At 39.4% G+C, this 21478-nt stretch overlaps 1 protein-coding gene and 1 non-coding gene across 10 annotated transcripts in view; both read left to right on the plus strand.

Moving 5' to 3' along the window:
* Positions 1-21478, plus strand: part of PATJ (PATJ crumbs cell polarity complex component) — a 430121-nt gene that overhangs the window by 58363 nt on the left and 350280 nt on the right. For all 9 annotated transcript variants that reach the window (XM_074380917.1, XM_074380918.1, XM_074380919.1 and 6 more), the window contains exons 12-14: positions 4575-4721; positions 8357-8433; positions 11233-11289. In XM_074380917.1, coding sequence (XP_074237018.1) covers positions 4575-4721; positions 8357-8433; positions 11233-11289 — 281 coding nt within the window. The remainder of the gene's footprint in view (positions 1-4574; positions 4722-8356; positions 8434-11232; positions 11290-21478) is intronic.
* LOC120366146 (U6 spliceosomal RNA) lies at positions 18658-18764 on the plus strand. The gene has a single exon (XR_005580894.1). It is a non-coding gene; the product is annotated as a U6 spliceosomal RNA (small nuclear RNA).

The following is a 21478-nucleotide window of genomic DNA, read 5'->3' on the forward strand; positions in this document are numbered from 1 at the left end:
GCAGTAATTCTAGCCATGCCTGGTGGCTCATGCTTATATTTCCAGCACATTTAGAGGCCAAGGCAGAAGAATCACTTGACGCCAAGAGTTTGAGATTAGCCTGACCAACATAGACCCCTTCTCTACAAAAAGTTAAACATTAGCTGGGCCTGGTGGCACCCACCTGTAGTCCCAGCTACTCAGGAGGGCTATGGCAGGAGGATCGCTTGAACCTAGGAGTTTGAGGCTGCAGTGAGTAAAAAGGTGCCACTGCATGGCCAGCCTGTGCGACAGAGTGAGACCTATCTCTAAAAAAAAAAAAAAAAAAAAAAAAAAAGAGTGAGTATAACTAAGGAGTAAGAAATACTTGAATTTGACAGAAAATAAATGAATTTTTTTTTCCTCTGGAAATATTCCTCTGAAGATACAATATACCTGGATGCCTTTGCTTTCAGCTGATATTGATTTATGTTTAAATTGGACCTTTTTTCTTTTATGTGATAGAAGACCTTTTGTTGCTGAAAGACAGATGCCCTGTCAACTGCATCGAATGTATAAAATTAAAAATTGCCGGCCGGGCGCGGTGGCTCAAGCCTGTAATCCCAGCACTTTGGGAGGCCGAGACGGGTGGATCACGAGGTCGAGAGATCGAGACCATCCTGGTCAACATGGTGAAACCCCGTCTCTACTAAAAATACAAAAAGTTAGCTGGGCATGGTGGCGCGTGCCTGTAATCCCAGCTACTCAGGAGGCTGAGGCAGGAGAATTGCCTGAACCCAGGAGGCGGAGGTTGCGGTGAACCGAGATTGAGCCATTGCACTCCAGCCTGGGTAACAAGAGCGAAACTCCGTCTCAAAAAAAAAAAAAAAAAAAAATTGCCTAAATAGTACAAATTGTACAAATACCATTTTGACCTTAAATGGCTTATATAAATATTCATATAAATATAATGGTGTTTAATAGCTCTGATAGAGCGCTTGGCTTCAGTTTATCATACCAACTGAATGTAGGTATGCCCAGTATCTGTGAATGAGCAATTTTTGATTAGCAAACTCTTGAGACAGGGTTTCGCTCTGTTGCCCAGTCTGGAGTGCAGTGGTTCACTGCAACCTCTGCATCCTCAAGCTATCCTCCCACCTCAACTTCCCAAGTAGCTGGGACCACAGGTGTACGCCACTGCACCCAGCTAATTTTGTATTTTTTGTAGAAACAGAGTTTCACCACGTTGGCCAGGCTGGTGGCTAACTCCTGTGCTCAAGGGGTCTGCTCACCTTGGCCTCCCAAAGTATTGGGATTACAGGTGTGAGCCACTACACCCAACCTGACAATTCTTTATTGAGCATTCCTGTATTTTAAGTTTATGTTGGGGTGAATTCTGGCTCTAAATGAATCTGTACCCCTCACTCCATGGTTTGGGTCTCTTTCTTATGTGCTTCACTTGCACCCTTTGAAAAGCATGGTACTGTAGCGTTTAGCACACTACAGTCACCTGTTTCATGTGTAGGACTATACTATGGGAAAGTGGTTAAGTCTTTTTGCCTCCAACCCCCTATCCCATGTCACACATCTTTGTGTGCTTTGCATCATGTCAGCATTTAGAAGTCTGTTTTACTGAAACAAACTACACATCTTCTTTATTTTTGAGACGGAATCTTGCTCTATCACCAGGCTGGAGTGCAGTGGTGTGATCCCGGCTCACTGCAACTTCCGTTTTCTGGTTTCAAATTCTCCTGCCTCAGCCTCCTGAGTAGCTGGGACTACAGGCATGCACCACCATGTCCAGCTAATTTTTTGTATTTTTTTTTTTTTTTAGTAAAGATGGGGTTTCACCCTGCTGGCCAGGATGCTCTCGATGTCTTGACCTCGTGATCCACCCATCTTGGCTTCCCAAAGTGCTGGGATTATAGGCATGAAACACGGCGTGCGGCCACAAACTGCACATCGTTTACCTCTCACATAATCCTCCTACCATTTGAAATCTTACTGTTATTTTCTCCTCTTTCATTTTCTTCTTTTTATCCTCCTTCTGTCCCAGCCTCCCAAGTAGCTGGGACTGCGAGTGTGCACCACCACACCTGGCTAAATTCTAAATTTTTTGTAGAGATGGATTTTTACTGTGTTGCTCAGGCTGGATTTGAACTTCTGGCCTCAGGTGATCCTCCCACCTCAGCCTTCCAAAGTACTAGGATTACTTGTGTGAGCCACTTTGGCTGGCCCAAAAATTTATTAAGTGTGCATTAGGGTATTGTGAACAATATGCACATTGTCATACAGCATATTGCTAGACTTTTTCATCTTGTGTGATTGAAACTTCATACCGATTAAACCACTCCCCATTTCCTCTGTCCCCCAAAGCCCTTGGCATTCTCCATTCTATCTTCTGGTTCTGTGTGTTTGGCTGCTTAGATACTTCATGTAAATGGAATCGTGGAATCTTTGTCTTCTGACTGGCTCATTTCATTTTGCATAATGTCTTCAAGGTTCACTCTGGACAGAATTTCCTTCTTTTTTAATGTTCCATTGTTTGTATATACCACATTTTCTTTATCTGTTTATTCTCCTGTTCACTTCAGTTGCTTCTCCCTTTTGGTTATTTTTTTAAAAATGTTGCAGTGAGTGATTGGCTTTTCTTTTTCTAGCACCAGGCTGTGCATTTACTGATATCATGGATTAATGATCTAAAAGCATTCTGTTTGGTTTAAAGTCTCATGTTAAGATCATAGTATATTTTTCAACATTTTATTTAAAAAAAATTTAACATACAGAAAAAGTGCCAAATAATATAGTGAATACCCACAAACCTACCATTTAGATCCACTAGCTAACATTTTCCATATTTGCTTCATCTGTTTATTTTTTTTCCCTGAACCATTTTAGAGTTAGTGGTAGACATCAGAATACTTCCAGCCTATAACTTATAAAAATGAAGATATTCTTTTATATAACCATGATAGTATTATCAGTGCAAAGAAAATTGATACTGATTTCCTAATACCAAATACCTAATCTGTACTTAAAATTTTTTTTCAGTTTCTTAGTTTTTTGCTCCAAAATATTTTTTGTAGATTTTCTTTCCACTCCTCCTAATACCCCCTTCAAAGAAACAAACAAAAAAACAAACAAATGCCAAGCCCCCAAACCAAGATCCAGTTATGCACTGCATTTATTGTATTTGTTATGTCTCTTTGTTTTGTTTAATCTAGAAGAATACCTCCCAGTGCCCATGGTATAGACTTTTTGAAGCCGTTAGTCCCTTTGTCACTAGAATGCCACATTCTGAATTTGTTTCCTTATGGTGTCCTTAACTTATTCTACCCATCATTAGTTTCCTATGACTTAGAAGCTAGATCTATAGTCTTAGTTATATTAGATTATTATTATTTTTTTTTTGGAAACAGAATCTCACTGTGTCACCCAGGCTGGAGGGCAGTGGCACAATCATGGCTTGCTACAGTCTCCATCTCCCAGGTTCAAGTGATTCTTGTGCCTCAGCCTCTCCAGTGGCTGGGATTACAGGCGTGTACCACCACACCTGGCTAATTTTTATATTTTTAGCAGAGATGGAGTTTCACTATATTGATAAGGCTGGTCTTGAACACCTGACCTCAAGCAATCCACTTGCCTTGGCCTCTTAAAGTGTTGAGATTACAGGTGTGAGCCACAGCACCGGGCCTTAATTATTTTTGATAGGAATATAAGTGATGTGTATTATTTAAAAAACAACCTAGAATGACTCTTATGCAACTGATGGATGAGAGTTTTTTTTAAAAAACATGGTCTCACTCTGTCACCTAGGCTGAAGTACAGTGGCACGATCATAGCTTACTGCAGCCTCAGACTCCTGGGCTCAGAGAATCCTCCCACCTCAGCCTCCTAAGTAGCTAAAACTACAGGTGCACGTCACCATGTCTGGCTAAGTTTCAAAGGTTTTTGTTTGGGGGTAGAGATTGGGTCTTACAAAGTTGCCCTGGCTGGTCTCAAACTCCTGGCTTGACATGATCCTCCCACCTTGGCCTCCAGAGCGCTAGGATTACAGCCATGAGTGACTGCTCTTGATCAGTTCTTCTATTATTTTACTTAGCTCAATTTAGTAAAGTGAGGAATCTCTACACCCAGGGGAATTCTCTCAACTCCCTTCTAAGTAATAAGGTTACCTGTGTAGACTGGTTTGTCAGAGTCATGATGATGTAATGCCAGAAGCTGGGAGAGCCCATAGCAATTGGTCCAGCTTATTTTTCAGATCTTGCTTTCTGCCCACCATAAGAGTAAGAGCTTAGGACCTTAGCATTGTTTTCTTTTCCAAGGATATATTGAAAAGCATCTAACCGCTTCTTTGTCATTGAGTTTATCTTGCTTTTCTCTTCCCATTGTTTGTTCCTAATCCTTTTCAGTGCTATTAACAAGTTCATTTTTTAAGGAATCGATTGGTTATCTATTACACATGGGATTTTGGGTTTGAGGAATGCTCTGTGTAAGTTACCTCAGATTTAATAAGGTAAAATGGAAGAACAGGAGTAAAATATGCTCACTTAAATATAGTCCTCACACTAATGATTCAAGTTAGCATTAAAAATATTAATTTTTTTTTTAATTAGGAACTGTTGTAGAACCACCAAAACCACCAGCTGTCTTTCTAACTCGAGCAGTGGAAACTGAAACGAATTTGGATGCTGAAGACGACGAAATTGAAGAAAGAATGGATCATTTAAACAACGACAACATACAAGCCTTAGAAAAATTGGGTAGGTGCCAAGCATTCACTTTGCAATCATAGACTCTTTCATTTGTTAACCATTTTCTCTCTTTATAGTTAATATAATGTGAGAAATCTTACAGGCATTTTGGAGATATAAAATAGGGTATTCTTAATATCAATGTCTTTTTTTTTTTTTTTTGAGACGGTGTTTCATTCTTGTTGCCCAGGCTGGAGTGCAGTGGTGTGATCTCAGCTCACTGCAACCCTGGCCTCCTGGGTTCAAGCGATTCTCCTGCCTCAGCCTTCCTTGTAGCTGGGATTACAGGCATATGCCACCAGGCCAGGCTAATTTTTATATTTTTAGTAGAGACGGAGTTTCATCATGTTGGCCATGCTGGTCTTGAACTCCTGCCCTCAAGTGATCTGCCCGCCTTGGCCTTCCAAAGTACTGGAGAGCCTTGCTAGCTAAATGCAACTCCTTGGATACTTAACACTACCCATGTTCCTAAGAAGTTTTGGCTTTTGGCTTTGTCTTGTCTGGGGTCAGGAAAGAATAGCCTGAGGAAAAGGAGTTAACCTCTTTTTCAGGTTAAAACATTTCCTATGATTTGGAAATTTACCTTGTTCTTTTTGACTCAAGTAGATGCAGTTTATCTTTGCAAATCTGAGTTGAGCTCAGATTGTCAGTAAAATGTCAGATGAAAATCGAGTATATTCTGAAGTTAGAAATAGTTTTAGAAATATTTTTTCCATAATAAATGTTCATTTTTTAATCATTATAATGACAAGACAAAGTTTTTTATATCACCATTACACTCATGCTAGGGATAACAATACTCCTCTATTATAAATGCTGCTTGACCTTTTTAAAACATTATTTACTTTGCTTGGCATAACTGGGCATGCTTAATAAAAGGAAAAAAATGATAAAACATTCCATTTATTTTTTACTAATCAAAGCACTTAATTTTATACAGTTTGCATACAACTTTTAATGTCAGTAATAGAAGCAATGAAATTATTTTACTTCTTGATGCTTAAGACCTTAACTTCAAGACACGCACTACAACCATATGATAGATTTTTGTCATTATTATGATGGTCTTGGCATCTTATCTATTGTTTCTTTTTTTTTTTTTTTGAGATAGAGTCTCTCACTGTCACCCAGGCTAGAGTACAGTGGTATGATCTTGGCTCACTGCAAACTCCACCTCCCAGGTTCATGCAATTCTCCTGCCTGAGCCTCCCAAGTAGGTAGGGTTACAAGCGCATACCACCACATCGGCTCACTTTTTGAATTTTTAGTAGAGATGTGGTGTCACTATGTTGGCCAGACTGGTCTCGCTCTCCTGACCTTGTGATCCACCCTCCTCGGCCTCCCAAAGTGCTGGGATTACAGGTGTGAGCCACCATGCCCGGCTTATGTTCTCATTTTAAATTAAGTCCTATTTGCTAAAATGAAAACAGGTAAAGACAATGAACAGATGGTTCCTGTAAGAGGAATACCAAAAAAAAGCCAATAACAACACTGACATATCAACCTCATTTGTAAAGAAAGAAATACAAATTTAAAAAATCACATACCATTTTTTAGTTATATTGACAAAAATTAAATAAAAAAGAATACCTGCAGTTGACCAGGGAGTATTAGTTTGAGAAATATTTTATGTGTGCTTTTTGGATCAACTTCACTGTATTTTTTTCTTCTTGCATATGTATAATTTTAGCTTTAGAGTAAAACCAAAATCTGCTAACTGCTATGAGGTTAGCTCTCTTTTTGCCTTTGGAATATTTCTTTCAGATCGTCATGTTACCCAATTTTGTATTGTTTTGTGTAGCTGCTGAAAGTAGGTCTCTTTTCTTTAGCACTTAGGCTTTTATACTTGCTTTTAAACTCATGACTGTGTTTTCGTTGTACAACTAAAAGATAAAAATATAGTCAAAAGAATTGCTGGTGAAATATGAACATTATTTTATACATTTATATTAACTGTCATATGAGTGCCATATTTTTAAGCTTAGACTTCAACAAATAAATTGTAATTTCGTTCAGATTTGTTTACCAGACAAGAAATTGCTGCCTAGAAAAAATTTATGAGGCAAGATGTTATAACTCTTAATGTAATTTCTTTTTATTTATTTTTTTTTTTGAGATGGGAGTTTTGCTCTTGTAACCCAGGCTCGAGTGCAATGGCAGGATCTCGGCTCACTGCAACCTCCGCCTCCTGGGTTCAGGCAATTCTCCTGCCTCAGTCTCCTGAGTAGCTGGGATTACAGGCACGCGCCACCATGCCCAGCTAATTTTTTATATTTTTAGTAGAGACGGGGTTTCACCATGTTGACCAGGATGGTCTCGATCTCTCGACCTCGTGATCCACCCGCCTCAGCCTCCCAAAGTGCTGGGATTACAGGCTTGAGCCACCGCGCCTGGCCATTTAATGTAATTTCTTAATGAAATGCTAACAGGAATAGGCACAAAGCTGCAGAGCCCAAATGAATTTGATTTTTTGTTTTTAATAGGATCTTTGGTTAGTTATCCCCTAAATGTAATCTAGCATAGCAGTTAATATAGTTATTTCATGGGTATTCTTTTATAAATGTAGTAATTTAAGTTCTTTAGTGTTCATTAGTCTTAGTCACTGATTTTTGAGGTTAGCCTCTTTCATTTAATGATTTGTATTATGTGATTAAACATTATATGCATCCAAGATGAGCTGTCCGTGCTGAAGACTGAAAGAACTGAAACTGCAAGTTAATTTGATTTTAGGCAGATGGTTATGTCAGTTGTGATAACTGTTCTGTGACTTGTCCAACCTTAAGACAAAATTGAGATAGTTTTTCTTTAAGTTAAAAAAGGTAGAAGTTCATTTGCTGCTACTGTTATGGGTACAAGTTATAACTTCAGTTTTAGTAGTTTGACTTTGCCTATTAGACGTTATTCATACTATGCACCGTGCACTGAGCTTCTGTGGAGTTCAGGCAAGACACTTACAATCTGTTTTAGCTCTATAAAATTTTCTATACAACAAAGGCAGTATTACCCTCAAGAAAGTTATCAAGATATAAGTATCCTAATAACCAAGCAACAAAAGATTGATGTCAAACCAAAGTTCCTATTATCTTAAAGCTCATGCAACTTTAACTGAATTAAACTAGACAGGGCTTTACAGCTGCCCATGTGAAAAGTCTGATTGTATTGTGTTGATATGCACTGCTGATAGTAAGGATATCTTGATACATTTTTAACTTTTCTAGTGGACAGCTGAAATGGTACTGTTTTGAAGTGATTAACATTTAAATGAAATCCTTCTATGTCCTAATGTATTGTAAAGCAAAGCCAGATGCATTTTACTTGTAAACCATAGGATGTTTACATATAAGCTGTATATAATTTAAATTTCATGTATAACTCATCATGTCCTCTTTCCTTTAAAGTATCCCTTAACAACAAAAGCTCCTTCATAATTTGGTCACAGCTGGTCTTTACATTTTACATTAATTTTATAAGTCACCTCTGATTTACTTTACCTGGTAGACCTAAGTTAATGCATTTTCCTTTTTATTCATTTCCCCTTTACTTACTGAAACCGGGCTGTTATTGAAGAATTTAGTAGTTAAGTGTGTTTGGCTCACAGTAGTTTCAACATTGTCTCTCTCTCTTTTTTTTTTTTTAATATCCAGAAAAAGTCCCAGCCTCTCCAGAAAATGAGCTGAAATCCACATGGGAAAAGCTATTGGGTCCTGATTATGAAGTAATGGTATGTTAAAATGCTCTAATGAAAAACACTCATGTCTCATTTCACATCAAGTTTCTAACGCTACAATTCAAAGAAATGGGAGAGTCAAAGAAGAGCCAGCCTGCCTTTATTTTTTCCTTCCTGCCTTTCTTCTCTATTGAATCAATCGATTTTTTCCCCCGTCTTTAGCATTTTAAGCTATAAGAATAATTAAGGACTGCACACAAATTTCAGTTACAATTAGCAGACACTCAGTTCATGTTGAAACCATTTAAGTCGACAATAGACAGAAAACTGTTAGAGAGGGCTTGGCTTTAAATTTATAACCTGTATCAGCTGCTTAAAATTGCTGGCATTTTTATGATCACTTTTATGATCTGTTTGTTTTATTGTACACTGAAAGGACTGTGGATATTAGTCCTGTGTTTCACAAAGAATCTTACAGTTTTATGTGAAAAATGAAAGAATGATTATCAAATATATTTAGAAGAACAGGAAGTAATTTAGGTTTGGTATAGGTTTATAGTGCCAGTGGTCCATTAGACTTCCTTTCACCTGTTATTAGATTCATTGAGCAAGGGATTGATTACATTTCCCCATGTGAATCCACATGAAAGCAGAAAGTTGTGCTTAGACCAGCCTTTACACTGCTCACTAAATGCATTAGTAATAAAATATTCTTTTAAATTTCTACTATCATTTACATTTTCTTACATATGTTTATTATTAGTACTTGTTGGCTGGTTGGAGATTTTAAAAATCTTTTGACTTTACATTATGTAGCCACTATTTTTTGTCAGAAAATTCCCAGTGTCATTAAGATGAGTCAATACAATTCATACTTTCTCTTGGTAACTTTATGCTTGCATGTCAGTTCCCTTGAATTGTTTCTTTGCTTCATAGATTTTGAATATGGTTATTAAGCTATCACCTAGCAAATGGCCTTTCCCACTTATCTTAGTGGTTTGATATTCCAAGAAATTTGCTGTACAATATTTACAAATGGCCAGTTTTATGATGGGCTCTTTTTTTGTTAAAAAACATTTTTTTTTTTTTTTTTTTGCTAGGTGTGGTAGCTCATGGCTGTAATACCAGCACTTTGGGAGGCTGAGACGGGCGGATCACCTGAGGTTGGGAGTTTGAGATCAGCCTGGGCAACACAGTGAAACCTTGCATCTACTAGAAATACAAAAATTAGCTGGGTGTGGTAGTGGACACTTATAATCCCAGCTACTTGGGAGGCTGAGGCAGGAGAATCGCTTAACCTGGGAGGTGGAGGTTGTGGTGAGCCAAGATTGCGCCACTGCACTCCAGCCTGGGTGGAAGAGGGAGACTCCGCCTCAAGAAAACAAAAACAAAAAAAACATTTTTTTGAGAGACAGGGTGTTGGAATTCAGTGGTACAATCACAGCTTGCTGCAGCTTCAACCTCCTGGGCTCAAGTGGTTCTCCCACCTCAGCCTCCTGACTGGCTGTAAGTACAAGCATGAGCCCCCATGCTTGCCTAATTTTTCAAATTCTTTTAGAGATGGTGTCTCACTGTGTTGCCCAGTCTGGTCTAGAACTCCTGGTCTCAAGTGATCCACCCTGCTTGGCCTCCCAAAGTTCTGGGATTACAGACCTGAGCCACTACCAGCCTTCTGTTAAAATTTTATTCTCCTTATAACTAACCTTTTCAATTTCATTTATTACATGGTGAGGTCATAGCAGAGAAATTAGAGGAGACAGAATTTGAAGTTGGGAATTTAAAGTGACAGCTTATACATTGAAAGTTGTAGCATCTTGTTCTGAGGAATGCGGGAGTTAGAAAGAAGCCAAGAATGATGGAGAATGAATGAATGCGTGTACTCCAGTATTTCTTAGTTCACTTTCTTCCAGGATCTGCTTATCTGAAACACAGTACTTTCAGAAGGTGTTGTTGGGTCATTGTTTAACTCAGGCATCCCCAAACTACGGCCCACGGGCTGCATGCGGCCTCCTGAGGCCATTTATCCGGCCCCCCGCCGCATTTCAGGAAGGGGCATCTCTTTCATTGGTGGTCAGTGAGAGGAGCACAGTATGTGGGGCCCTCCAATGGTCTGAGGGACAGTGAACAGGCCCCCTGTGTAAAAAGTTTGGGGACGCCTGGTTAACTTATACCTTCCCGTCAGATGCATCATATTTTATTAACAACTTACAGATGCAAATCATCAGTAATGTACTTTTGCTTGCAAGGAATTCACTTCTGTGGATGTCCACCATTGAAGCTTAGAACAATAGTTTTAGGCCAGGATTAAAAGCTTTAAGTATTCTGTTAGCTTCCCACCAGGGACCAGGCCTTTCTGTTTGTGTCTTTGCCAGCTATTTCTTCTGGGGAAATGGTTTGAGCTTACTGTGGAAAGTCAGATGCTTTAGTTTTCCCAAACTCCTCTGACTTTACTGACTTTGCAAATTTTGTTTTGAGGCTTGAGTTTGAAATTAAAAATGGCCATACTCTTGATTTTGTCAAAAGAGTAAGATTTTGATGCATTCAATGTAACAGAGGATTATACTAAAATATTAAGGATCATGGATTTTTAAAAATAGTATATATGTTTGTCTGTCACCTTCTGTTCAATTTATGCAACTTAGGAAAAAAGATTGTTGTGGAGAACAGCAAGAAAAAAATTGATATACTCTGAGATTTCACATTATGTGTTATAGATTTCAAAAATATAAGAAAGATATTAGAATGTAGGTCAAATAGAGTTATCAATATGTAGGTTTTGCAGATATTTTCAGAAAATTTATAGAAAATACAATTTTACTTATACAAATATTGGAAATTTTTTTGTAAATTTAGGTTGCTACTTTGGACACACAGATTGCAGATGATGCTGAGTTACAGAAATATTCAAAGGTAAGCATTTATTATTTTTTTTAATAACAAAGTTAACAGTGTTTTCTTTTGTTTGTTTTTTTTTAAGAGATGGGGTCTCACCGTGTTGTCCAGGCTGGTCTCAAACTCATGAGTTCAGTGCAATCCTCCCAAAGTGTTGGGATTACATGTGGAGCCACTGAACCCTGCCTGTTTTTCTGTCATCTGAAGAACTTTCTTTAAATTCTTGCTGAAGAAACTAGTGCTGTAACATAAAGTTTTCAGAATTTAGTCTTGTCTGTTTCCTGGAAATGTGACAGGCATTGCTGTTATGAAAAATGGTGTCTGGGAAGAACATGGGATCCCTGTGTCACGTCCAGCAGCCAACACCCAGGTTTGACTCTTTTGCCCACTTAGAGGTAGTATGCAGAGTAACACTGTACAGTGTATATTAGTTTCTTAGATATTATAAGAAGTCCTTTTATAAAAGTTTCCTAAAAATCAAGACCCAGCAATCCGCACTTTAGAAAAGCCTTCAGGTTCAAATATTCCAGGAAAGAAAAGTGGTTTATCTTCTGAGTGTAGGCAGTGGTGGTTCTTGAACTTAAAACGTTTTTGGTAAGCTTTATTTCTGGTGGCAAGGTGCCAGAAGGCAACTTCTACAGTTTTTTTCCCCAACATTTTTAGTGTTCTGTCACTAAAAGTTCCCATTCTGGATAAGCAGAGGTCAGGGCAATTGAAACTTAAAGAATCCTTGTGGGTGGGTTCCTCAACAATTGGTAAGAAAGGAAAGATGTTCTTGCCTGAGTGTTTCAGAAGTCATACTGTAATTCCACATGGTACGTGAGAGCTGAGCCCACCCTAAACTCTTCTGTCACATGCAATTTTAAAAATGTATTTTCTGCATCCCATGCAGGTTTCATAAAACATTGAAAAGTCTTTAGATAGTGCTACCATTTTCTTCTTTGTTGAGTATTATTTGTAATGAATATTTATCTTTCATAATTTTATGCTATGTGTACCATAATTTTATAGGTTTGGATTTTTGGATTTTCTTTTTTTTCCTTTTCTTTCTTTCTTTTTTTTTTTTACGATGGAGTCTTGTTCTGTTGCCCAGGCTGGAGTGCACTGGTGCCATCTCAACTCATTGTAACGTCTGCCTCCTGGGTTCAAGCGATTCTCCTGCCTCAGCCTCCTGAGCAGCTGGGACAACAGGCATGTGCTAACCACGCCCAGCTAATTTTTTTGTTTTTTTAGTCAAGTGTGAGCCACCCTGCTGGGCCAGGTTTGAATTTTCTTTTTTTTTTTTTTTTGAGATGGAGTTTCATTCTTGTTACCCAGGCTGGAGTGCAATGGCGCGATCTCGGCTCACCGCAACCTCCGCCCCCTGGGTTCAGGCGATTCTCCCGCCTCAGCCTCCTGAGTAGCTGGGATTACAGGCACACGCCACCATGCCCAGCTAACTTTTTGTATTTTTAGTAGAGACGGGGTTTCACCAAGTTGACCAGGATGGTCTCGATCTCTCGACCTCGTGATCCACCCGCCTCGGCCTCCCAAAGTGCTGGGATTACAGGCTTGAGCCACCGCGCCTGGCCAGGTTTGAATTTTCAAGGCTGACACTGGAAAGTCTTTCTTTCCTTCTCAGCTTACCAGCATTTTGAGTCACTTCATTGTGACCATGTTGGCCAACTGACCAAGCTTTCCTCAGATGTACAAAATCTGTGGAAAATACAAAAAGCAATATGGCTCATCTTGTAGTTCAATTTTAAATTATTTACAAAGTCAGATTAGCTTAGAGTAGTGACTAATTATTAATTCCCTCTAAATATATTGAGAGGGATTTAATTCAAAATAAGAGTAAGAAATAAAATACCAGGCCAAGCGCAGTGGCTTACTCCTGTAATCCCAGTACTTTGAGGGGCTGAGGCAGGTGGATGATGAGGTTAGGAGTTCAAGACCAGCCTGGCCAACGTAGTGAAATTCCATACTAAAAATATAAAAATTAGCGGGGCATGGTGGTATGTGCCTATAGTTTCAGCTACTCGGGACGCTAAGGCAGGAAAGTCACTTGAACCCGGGAGACGGAGGTTGTGGTAGCTGAGATCAAGCCACTGCGCTCCAGCCTGGGCACCAGAGTGCGACTCCATCTCAAAACAAAACAAAAAAAACCCCACACAAATACCTCATCAAACTTCATTTGTTATTAATTACTACATTATAATATACTCATTACATGGATTCTAGAACCAAGCTGCCTGGAAATTCTGGATAAACCAGAATTTAATAGCTGTGCGGTCTTGGAAAATGACCTAAACTCCATGTCTCAGTTTTTTGTATGTAAAAAAGAAATATTAATACTTGCTTCATAGGTTTATATAGGAATTAACTATTTAGGAATTAACTATATTATGCTCAATATTGTATATGCCTCATAGATTTATATAGGAATTAACTATAATATGCCTAGAATAGTTGTAAGCACATAGTAGGCTTTTGGTCTTTTTTTTGAGATTGAGTTTTGTTCTTGTTGCTTAGGCCGGAGTGCAATGGTGCGATCTTGGCTCACTGCAACCTCTGCCTCCTGGGTTCAAGTGATTCTTGGCCTCAGCCTCCCTAGTAGCTGGGATTATAGGCGCCCACTACCACTCCTGGCTAATTTTTTGTATTTTTAATGGAGACAGGGTTTCACCATGTTGCCCAAGCTGGTCTCAAACTCCTGACCTTAGGAGAAGCCTTGGCCTCCCAAAGTGCTGGGATTACAGGTGTGAGCCACTGTGCCCAGCTAGGCTCTTATTATTATTTTTATTATTATCGTATAAATCAGTGACATATTTTCCTGCAATTGCTCTTTAATTTACACTATTAGATATTTTTTGTTTAACTGTCTTACAGTTTACTAAATTTCCTGTGCATAATCTGCTGCTAAAGCCCATCTATTAAGTGCTTAATTTTAGTTATTTTTTCTAGTCTGGAATTTCCATTTTATTTCCTTTTAGTTTATAATTCTCCAATGAAATTCCCAATGTAAAAAAAAAATCTATATTTTTTATCTATTTCTATATTTGCCATCTTCTCCTCTATTTCTTCAACATGTTAACCATAGCTTATAAAGACTTTAAGTAATTCCAATATCTGGATCAATTCTGTCATTTGATGTTTAGTCTTATTGTTTGGGTGTTTCTCTTGTAATAATGCCAAAATTTGATTAAATGTCTGATGGCTACAAAAGGTGTCAGATGATACTAGTTATCTCTGTTCAGAGAGGCCTTACCCAGTCTGCTAATATGGTGATAGAAGGAGGGAAGGGAGTAGAGACAGAGAGAGAGAGAGAGAGAGAGAGAGTGTGTGTGTATGTGTATGTGTTTGCGTGCATGTGGGGTGGTATTGGTGGGTGCTCATCTTAGACATGGGCAGAGATACAGTTCTGGTAAGGATCAGAGTAACTCTGGTTTGCATTAGTTTTAAGACACAGACTTAATACAAAAAACTAGCCAGGCATGGTGGCACACACCTGTAGTCCCAGCTACTTGGGAGGCTGAGGTAGGGGAATCACTTGAATCAGGGAGGTAGTGGTTGCAGTGAGCCAAGATTGCACCACTGCACTCCAGCCTGGAGACAGAGTGAGACTCCTTCTCAAAAAAAAATTTTTTTTTTTAAATTAAAAAGAGACACAGCCTTGGCCTGGCACCGTGGCTCACACCTGTAATCCAGCACTTTGGGAAGCTGAGGCAGGAAGATCACTTGAGGTCAGGGATTCAAGACCTGCCTAGGTATCGTGGTGAAACCTTGTCTCTCCTAAAAATACAAAAAATTAGCCAGGCATGGTGGTGGGTACCATAATCCCAGCTACTTGGGAGGCTGAGGGAGGAGAATTGCTTGAACCTTGGAGATGGAGGCTGCAGTGAGCCGAGATTGTGCCGCTGCACTCCAACCTGGGCAATAGAGCAAGACTCTATCTCAAAAAAAAAAAAAAAAAAAGACATAGTCTTCCAGATAATCCATTAAAGACCCTGGGGGTGTTTACCAGTTCTGTTATCCTGGTGGAACCTGGACTCTAATTCTCTCTTCTTAGTACTCTGGGCTACTGAAATATTTACTTCGCTTTTTCAAGGTTTCCTGATTATCTTTTCAGCCTCCTGTGCCATATTGCTTTAGAACTCAGAATATGTCCTTGCGGGGAAATCCTGCCCTGATCAGGCTCTGCTCTTCACGCGGTTCAGCTTTATTGGTCCTCCCACATTCAAAGCCTAAGACCCTGAATCATCATGTTTTATAAGTAAAAGACAACAAGGACAAAAGGCACAAAGCACACTTTGTGTACATTTTGAAAGAGTGTGATTCTTTCTCTAGGCAGAAGATGTTCCCTCTCACTCCTTAGTTCTTTGCCTCCAGTCTTACTGTGTCATCTTTCCTGATCAGCCTCTATGCTGTATACACACACACACACACACACACACACACACAGACACACACACACAAAGTTTGTACTCAGTAACTCTAGTGTAAATGGGCAGAAGGGCTTTGAGTTGAACACACTTTCAGAACCACCTTATACAAACTCACTGGTCCATTTGGCTGTTCATTTATTCATCAAATATGTATTATATGTACTCTGCTAGGTCTGCTACTAGGTTCTAGGGCTCCAGAAGAGAAGAAAGCAAGAAGAAAAATCCCTGTCCTGTAGAACTTATACTTTAATGGGAGGAGGCCAAATATAAGTAAGCTATGCTGTATAGGTGATAACGTGCCATGAAGAATATTAAAACAGGGAAGACAGGGGATTCAGGAGAGACGGTTAGTTTAGAAGTTTAGATACGTTGGTCAGGGAAGGCTTAAGAAAGTAACATTTGGGCTGGGCGTGGTGGCTCATGCTTGTAATCCCAGCACTTTGGGAAGCTGAGGTGGGCAAATCACAAGGTCAGGAGTTTGACACCAGCCTGGCCAACACGATGAAACCCCATCTCTACTAAAAATTTAAAAATTAACTGGGCATGGTAGTGGGCGCCTATAATCCCAGCTCCTTGGGAGGCCGAGGCAGTAGAATTGCTTGAACCCTGCAGGTGGAGGTCGAAGTGAGCTGAGACTGTGTCACTGCACTCCAGTCTGGGTGACAGAACAAGACTCCGTCTCAAAAAAAAAAAAAAAAAAGAAAGTAACATTTGATGAAATGCTTTTGGCTGTAAAATAACTGACCTAATTTTTTCTCTAAATAATAATAACAATAATAATTGTGTTGTAGAAGACTAAGGAGAAATATATTTCATATGTACCTTAATATAGCTCAGTGTCAAGATATAAGAAAAATCCAATAAATGATAGCTTTTTTTTCAGTTATATGCCTCTAGCACTTTTAAACTGACCTTTCAAAGGTCTTTTTCTTTTAATATGTTTTTTAAAAACATTTAATTGATTGAAATTTTGTTGTGGCAAAAAGTTGCTTTTCTTCTCTATTTTCTGCACTGGAGTGAAAAAGAGTCCCCCACAATTGCATTATTCTCTTTTAGTATTCAGTTGTTAGCTACATATTTGTATATTTGCAGTCAGTATTACCTGCCTTTTGTTTTGGGGTGTGTGTGTATGTGTGTGTGTGTGTATGTATGTGAGATAGAAGGGATGTACAGTTTTTCCATGTAACATTATCATATATTTTTACATTTTTCTCCATTAATTTCTTATTAAATGTTCACAGAATTTTTCTTCATTTTCATCAGCTACGATTTTTGAAAATCCTCTTACAACTGGAAATTTGCATCTTAGTTCAGCAGCTACTAGTTTCTCCCCACAATATGTAAAGGAGATTTTAACTAACCAGTCAAAACTGATTTCACAGACAGGAGGATACTAAAGGTTGCCTAGGTTGAATGACTTGACCAGAATTATACAACTAGATGGTAGCAGAAGCAGGTTGTAGCTTAGACTGCATCCATTCCGGAACCGTTTACTGAGCTTCTACTCTGTGCCACCATTTGTGGGAAGCAAAACTGAAAGCGTTCTTGCTCTCATAGAGCTTAGATTCTGGGATTGTATAGGGGTGTGGTAATAGACAAATAAAAAAACTTGATAAGATAGTTGTAGATTGTAAGAAGTGCTGCAAATGAATGAATAGTAAATTGAGCGGGGTGGGGGACACTTTAGAGAAGGAGCCCGGGAAAGCCTTTCTGAGCCCAGGCTTGAAGGATAAGAATGTGATGAACTGGGGAAAAGAGCAGCAGGTACAATAGCTCTGCCTTGGGAAAGGGCTGGTATGTTGAGGGAATAGAAGTTGTTTCTTTCAGAGTGTCTGGGTCAAACTTAGTGACGAGCAGAATATTGTTAAATGATGCTGGAGAGGAGGACTAGGCGTTAAAGGGCCTGGTGATATGCGTGGACTGATAACACCAGTGGGAGGTTTTGAACTGGGTTGTGTCTAAGATCTGAGGCCCAGGCTGGAGGTTTTTCCTCTGTCTCATCAGCTTTCTGATTAGAACAATTATGTTTCTATGGGTCTAGCTGGTTTTAGATGGTTGCCATTCCATGGCCACCACTCTTGAAGGGATGATTCCAGAAGCATCTTCATGACTGGGCAGGGTGGCTTATACATACAATTTCTGCATTTTGGGAGGCTGAGGCAGGAGGATCTTGAGACCAGGAGTTCGAGACCAAACTGGTCAACATAGGAAGACCCTGTCTCTATATTAAAAAAAAGAGAAGCATCTTCATATATTATGGGCTAATGTTAATAGATAAGGTTTTCTTCTGAGGTAGGTGGAGTTGTGGAGAAAGAGGGAGGTGAAAGCTATTTACAGAGACTTAAGCATTAACTGCACTGCTTCTAGGAAGCTGTTAATCATGACACCAGAACAGTTTTCCCGCATCTAGGGAGACTTGCACTTTCAGGGATGGCTTTCTTGGCAAGTGTTTACTATTAAGATAATCACAGCTCTATGAGGGAGAAGCATTAAGCTCATTCTAGTGACCTTTCTGCTGGCCATCAATTGTAATACAAAGTGAGCATCAGTAATGTCGCTTCTGTGGAAAACAAAAACACCAGGTCCTGTTCTCTGGTTTTGACAAAACAGATTGACAGATTTCACTTTATTTCTCTCTTGAGTTATATTTCTTGACCCAGAGAACATTAAAATGTGGTTTTCCACTTTCCCCACCACTTTATAATGAACAAACATAATTTTAAAGTCAAGTGGGATGTACTGGGCTTTCCAAGAGTTATAGTGGAGGTTACTGTTCAGTTACCAGGGCCGGTTCTTTGCTTTAAACATATTTACTCTTACATTTTTAACAGTAACCTTATTGGTCAGCAAGCATTTCCTCCTTCTCATTTTTAATATGGGAAAATTGAGTGTCAGGCAGGTAAAGTAATTTACCCAAGATCATAGGCAGCTAGTAAGGCGGTGGAATTAGGAAACAAATCATGTGCTCACTTAGCCAGCACATATACTAAAATTGGAACGATACAGAGAAGATTAGCCTGGCCCCTGTGCAAGGATGACGCGCAAACGCGTGAAGTGTTCCAGAACTATTAAAAAAGTAAATTTATAAAAAAGTTTTTTTAAAAAAGGAAACAAATCAAGGGTTATCTGGCTTCTAAGCTTGCAGCATTCTTTTTTATCTTTTAAATTTTAAATAGATAATATATGCTCAAGACATAGAATTTAAAAGGTATAGAAATACGTACTGCAAAAGGTCATTTGTTTTCCCACCCCATTCCTCTCATCCACAGAAGCAATGCTGTTATCAGTTCTCAAGCATGTAATTTTATACTTTGCTGTTCTCTTTTTAAGTTGCACACATAAGACACACAATCAAATAACCCTATAGTAGCAGCAGTTACCTACTAGTGCAGGTGGCATATCAGAAACATCAGAGGAGCTTTTTCTTTTTTTGTTTTTGAGATGGAGTCTCACTCTGTCACCTAGGCTGGAGTGTAATGGCTTAATCTTGGCTCGCTGCAACCTCCGCCTCCCAGGTTCAAGTGATCCTCCTACCTCAGCCTCCCAAGTAGTTGGGATTATAGGTGTGCACCACCACACCCCGCTAATTTTTGTATTTTTGGTAGAGATGGGGTTTCACCAGGTTGGCCAGGCTGGTCTTGAGCTCCTGACCTCGGGTGATCCACCCGCCTTGGTCTTCCAAAGTGCTGGGATGACAGGCATGGGCCACCACACCTGGCCCAAAGCAGCTGTTTCAAAACACAGATGTGGGAATGCCTTATTTTGTTCCTCCTTGCCGATACTCTGATTCTGTAGGTTTGGAGTGAGGTTCTTACAGGAGTTTTGATTCCTTTCTTGCCTCACTCCATAGAGAATTATTCAGATGTTGCTAAAATGACTGATATGTGTTCAAGAAGGATATTACTTCCTCAAGACAGATGGAGGCTTATTGGTAGGATGGCATTTAAACTGTACTCTGAAGAATAGATCTGGAGTACAAATGAGTACAGTGGGTATTTCAGGTGAAGGCACTGCTGTGAGCATAGGTAAGGGGAGACAGTCAAATACAAATTATTAGATCAAGTATCAAAAATTTAGATATTTCACATGGGTCAGACAGGAAACATAAATGATATCTAAAATGCTAAATAGCAACTGACGCTTGACCTTGCTGTTAGGTGACTGAAGAGATCTTTCAATATACTGCTGTACAGCAGAGTACCTGTTACACATTTTTTGAACATAATGAATTAAAATTTTGGAGGGTGCCAGGTGTGGTGGCACATGCCTATTATCCCAGTACTTTGGGAAGTCGAGGTATGTGGATCACCTGAGGTCCGGAGTTCGAGACCACCTGACCAACATGGTGAAAATACATCTTTACTAAAAATACAAAAATTAGCTGGACATGGTGGCATGCACCTGTAATCCCAGCTGCTGGGGAGGCAAAGGCAGAAGAATCACTTGTACCTGGGAGGCAGAGGTTGCAGTGAGCCGAGATTGTGCCATTGCATTCTGGCCTGGGCAACAAGAGCGAAACTCTGTCTCAAAAACATTTTAAAAAATAAAAAATAGATAAAATTTTGGAAGGGTGAGAAAAACAAATATAAATAAAGCTCTAATGTACAATTGATTGTCTTATAACCTCTGAGGGAGCACAACTAAGTTCAGAGGCCATTGTGCTTGTGGTTCACCATTACTTTAAACTTATAGCCTCATTCTTAAAAGTTTATTTTTAAATTTATGGTAAATTTAGTAACTCCCTAATCTTTAAACATAAATGGCTATTTAATACTTTGTGTATGAGAGTTACAAGAACCAGTCATGGGGTTCTTCCTGTTCTATTTTGTGTCGAGTTCAACATTTTTGGAGAATCCTCCCCCATCCCACTGACACATTTTTGAAGCATTCCTTTCCAGAAGTTTCTTCTCCCCCTGAAGCGCTGTCATTTATATTCCCACTTAAGCATTTTGATATCTTGTTTTAGTATCCTAAAAGTAAAGCTCTGTGCAAAATGAGTGAGCTGCAGTTTGTTTCCCAATAAGTCTTGCCACTTGCAGGTGGAAGACCTCAGTCCTTCTTGATCTCATTTGATCTTCATCGTTTTTACGGACAGTAAAGCACATCATGGTCACACTTCTCTTTGATGCATGTCCTTGTATCCTTTACTTACATCAGGATCATGAAACTCCTGTTCCTCCTTAACTTTGTCAGTTTAAATAGAACCCCTCACGAAGCACGTTGAATAAGCATCCAAAAGCATGACATGCGGCAGTGTGTGGAGGCACCAGTCATCTGTTTCACCCACTCTGTCCTTTCGGTACTTTCTGCTCCCTAACAACGCCACATACTGAAAGAGGTGGACACCTGAAGGAGACAGATTCAACGCTTGATCTGTTGAGTTGCTAAATGCAGCTGGGACAGGTAATTAAACAGTCCTGCTCCCGCAGAGGAGCCTGTAGCAATGTAACATGAAATCGTAGAAACCCAGCTGTACTCAGATTTAGATTCAGAACTAATATTAGGTAGGCGTCCTTCAGATTGACAGATTTAGTAAACATCATTTCTGGTTATTTGTTCAGCTTGATTGAAGATAGAGCATGTGTGTTTTGCTCACCATTTAAGTTTGCTAGGGAGCCTGTGGTGTTTACAGATATCTGGGGACATAGTCTAGAAGGCACAGCCCATGTCTGGAGGGCCCAGGATGACATGGGTGAGCCTCTGTGAATCCTGACTCCAGCTGTTCCATGGAGGTGGGAATGGGGGTCATCATGTGAATAAATGCGGATTGGAAGGGGATTGGA

The sequence above is a fragment of the Saimiri boliviensis genome, chromosome 11 (genome assembly GCF_048565385.1).
Source record: "Saimiri boliviensis isolate mSaiBol1 chromosome 11, mSaiBol1.pri, whole genome shotgun sequence".
Classification (NCBI taxonomy): Eukaryota; Metazoa; Chordata; class Mammalia; order Primates; family Cebidae; genus Saimiri; species Saimiri boliviensis.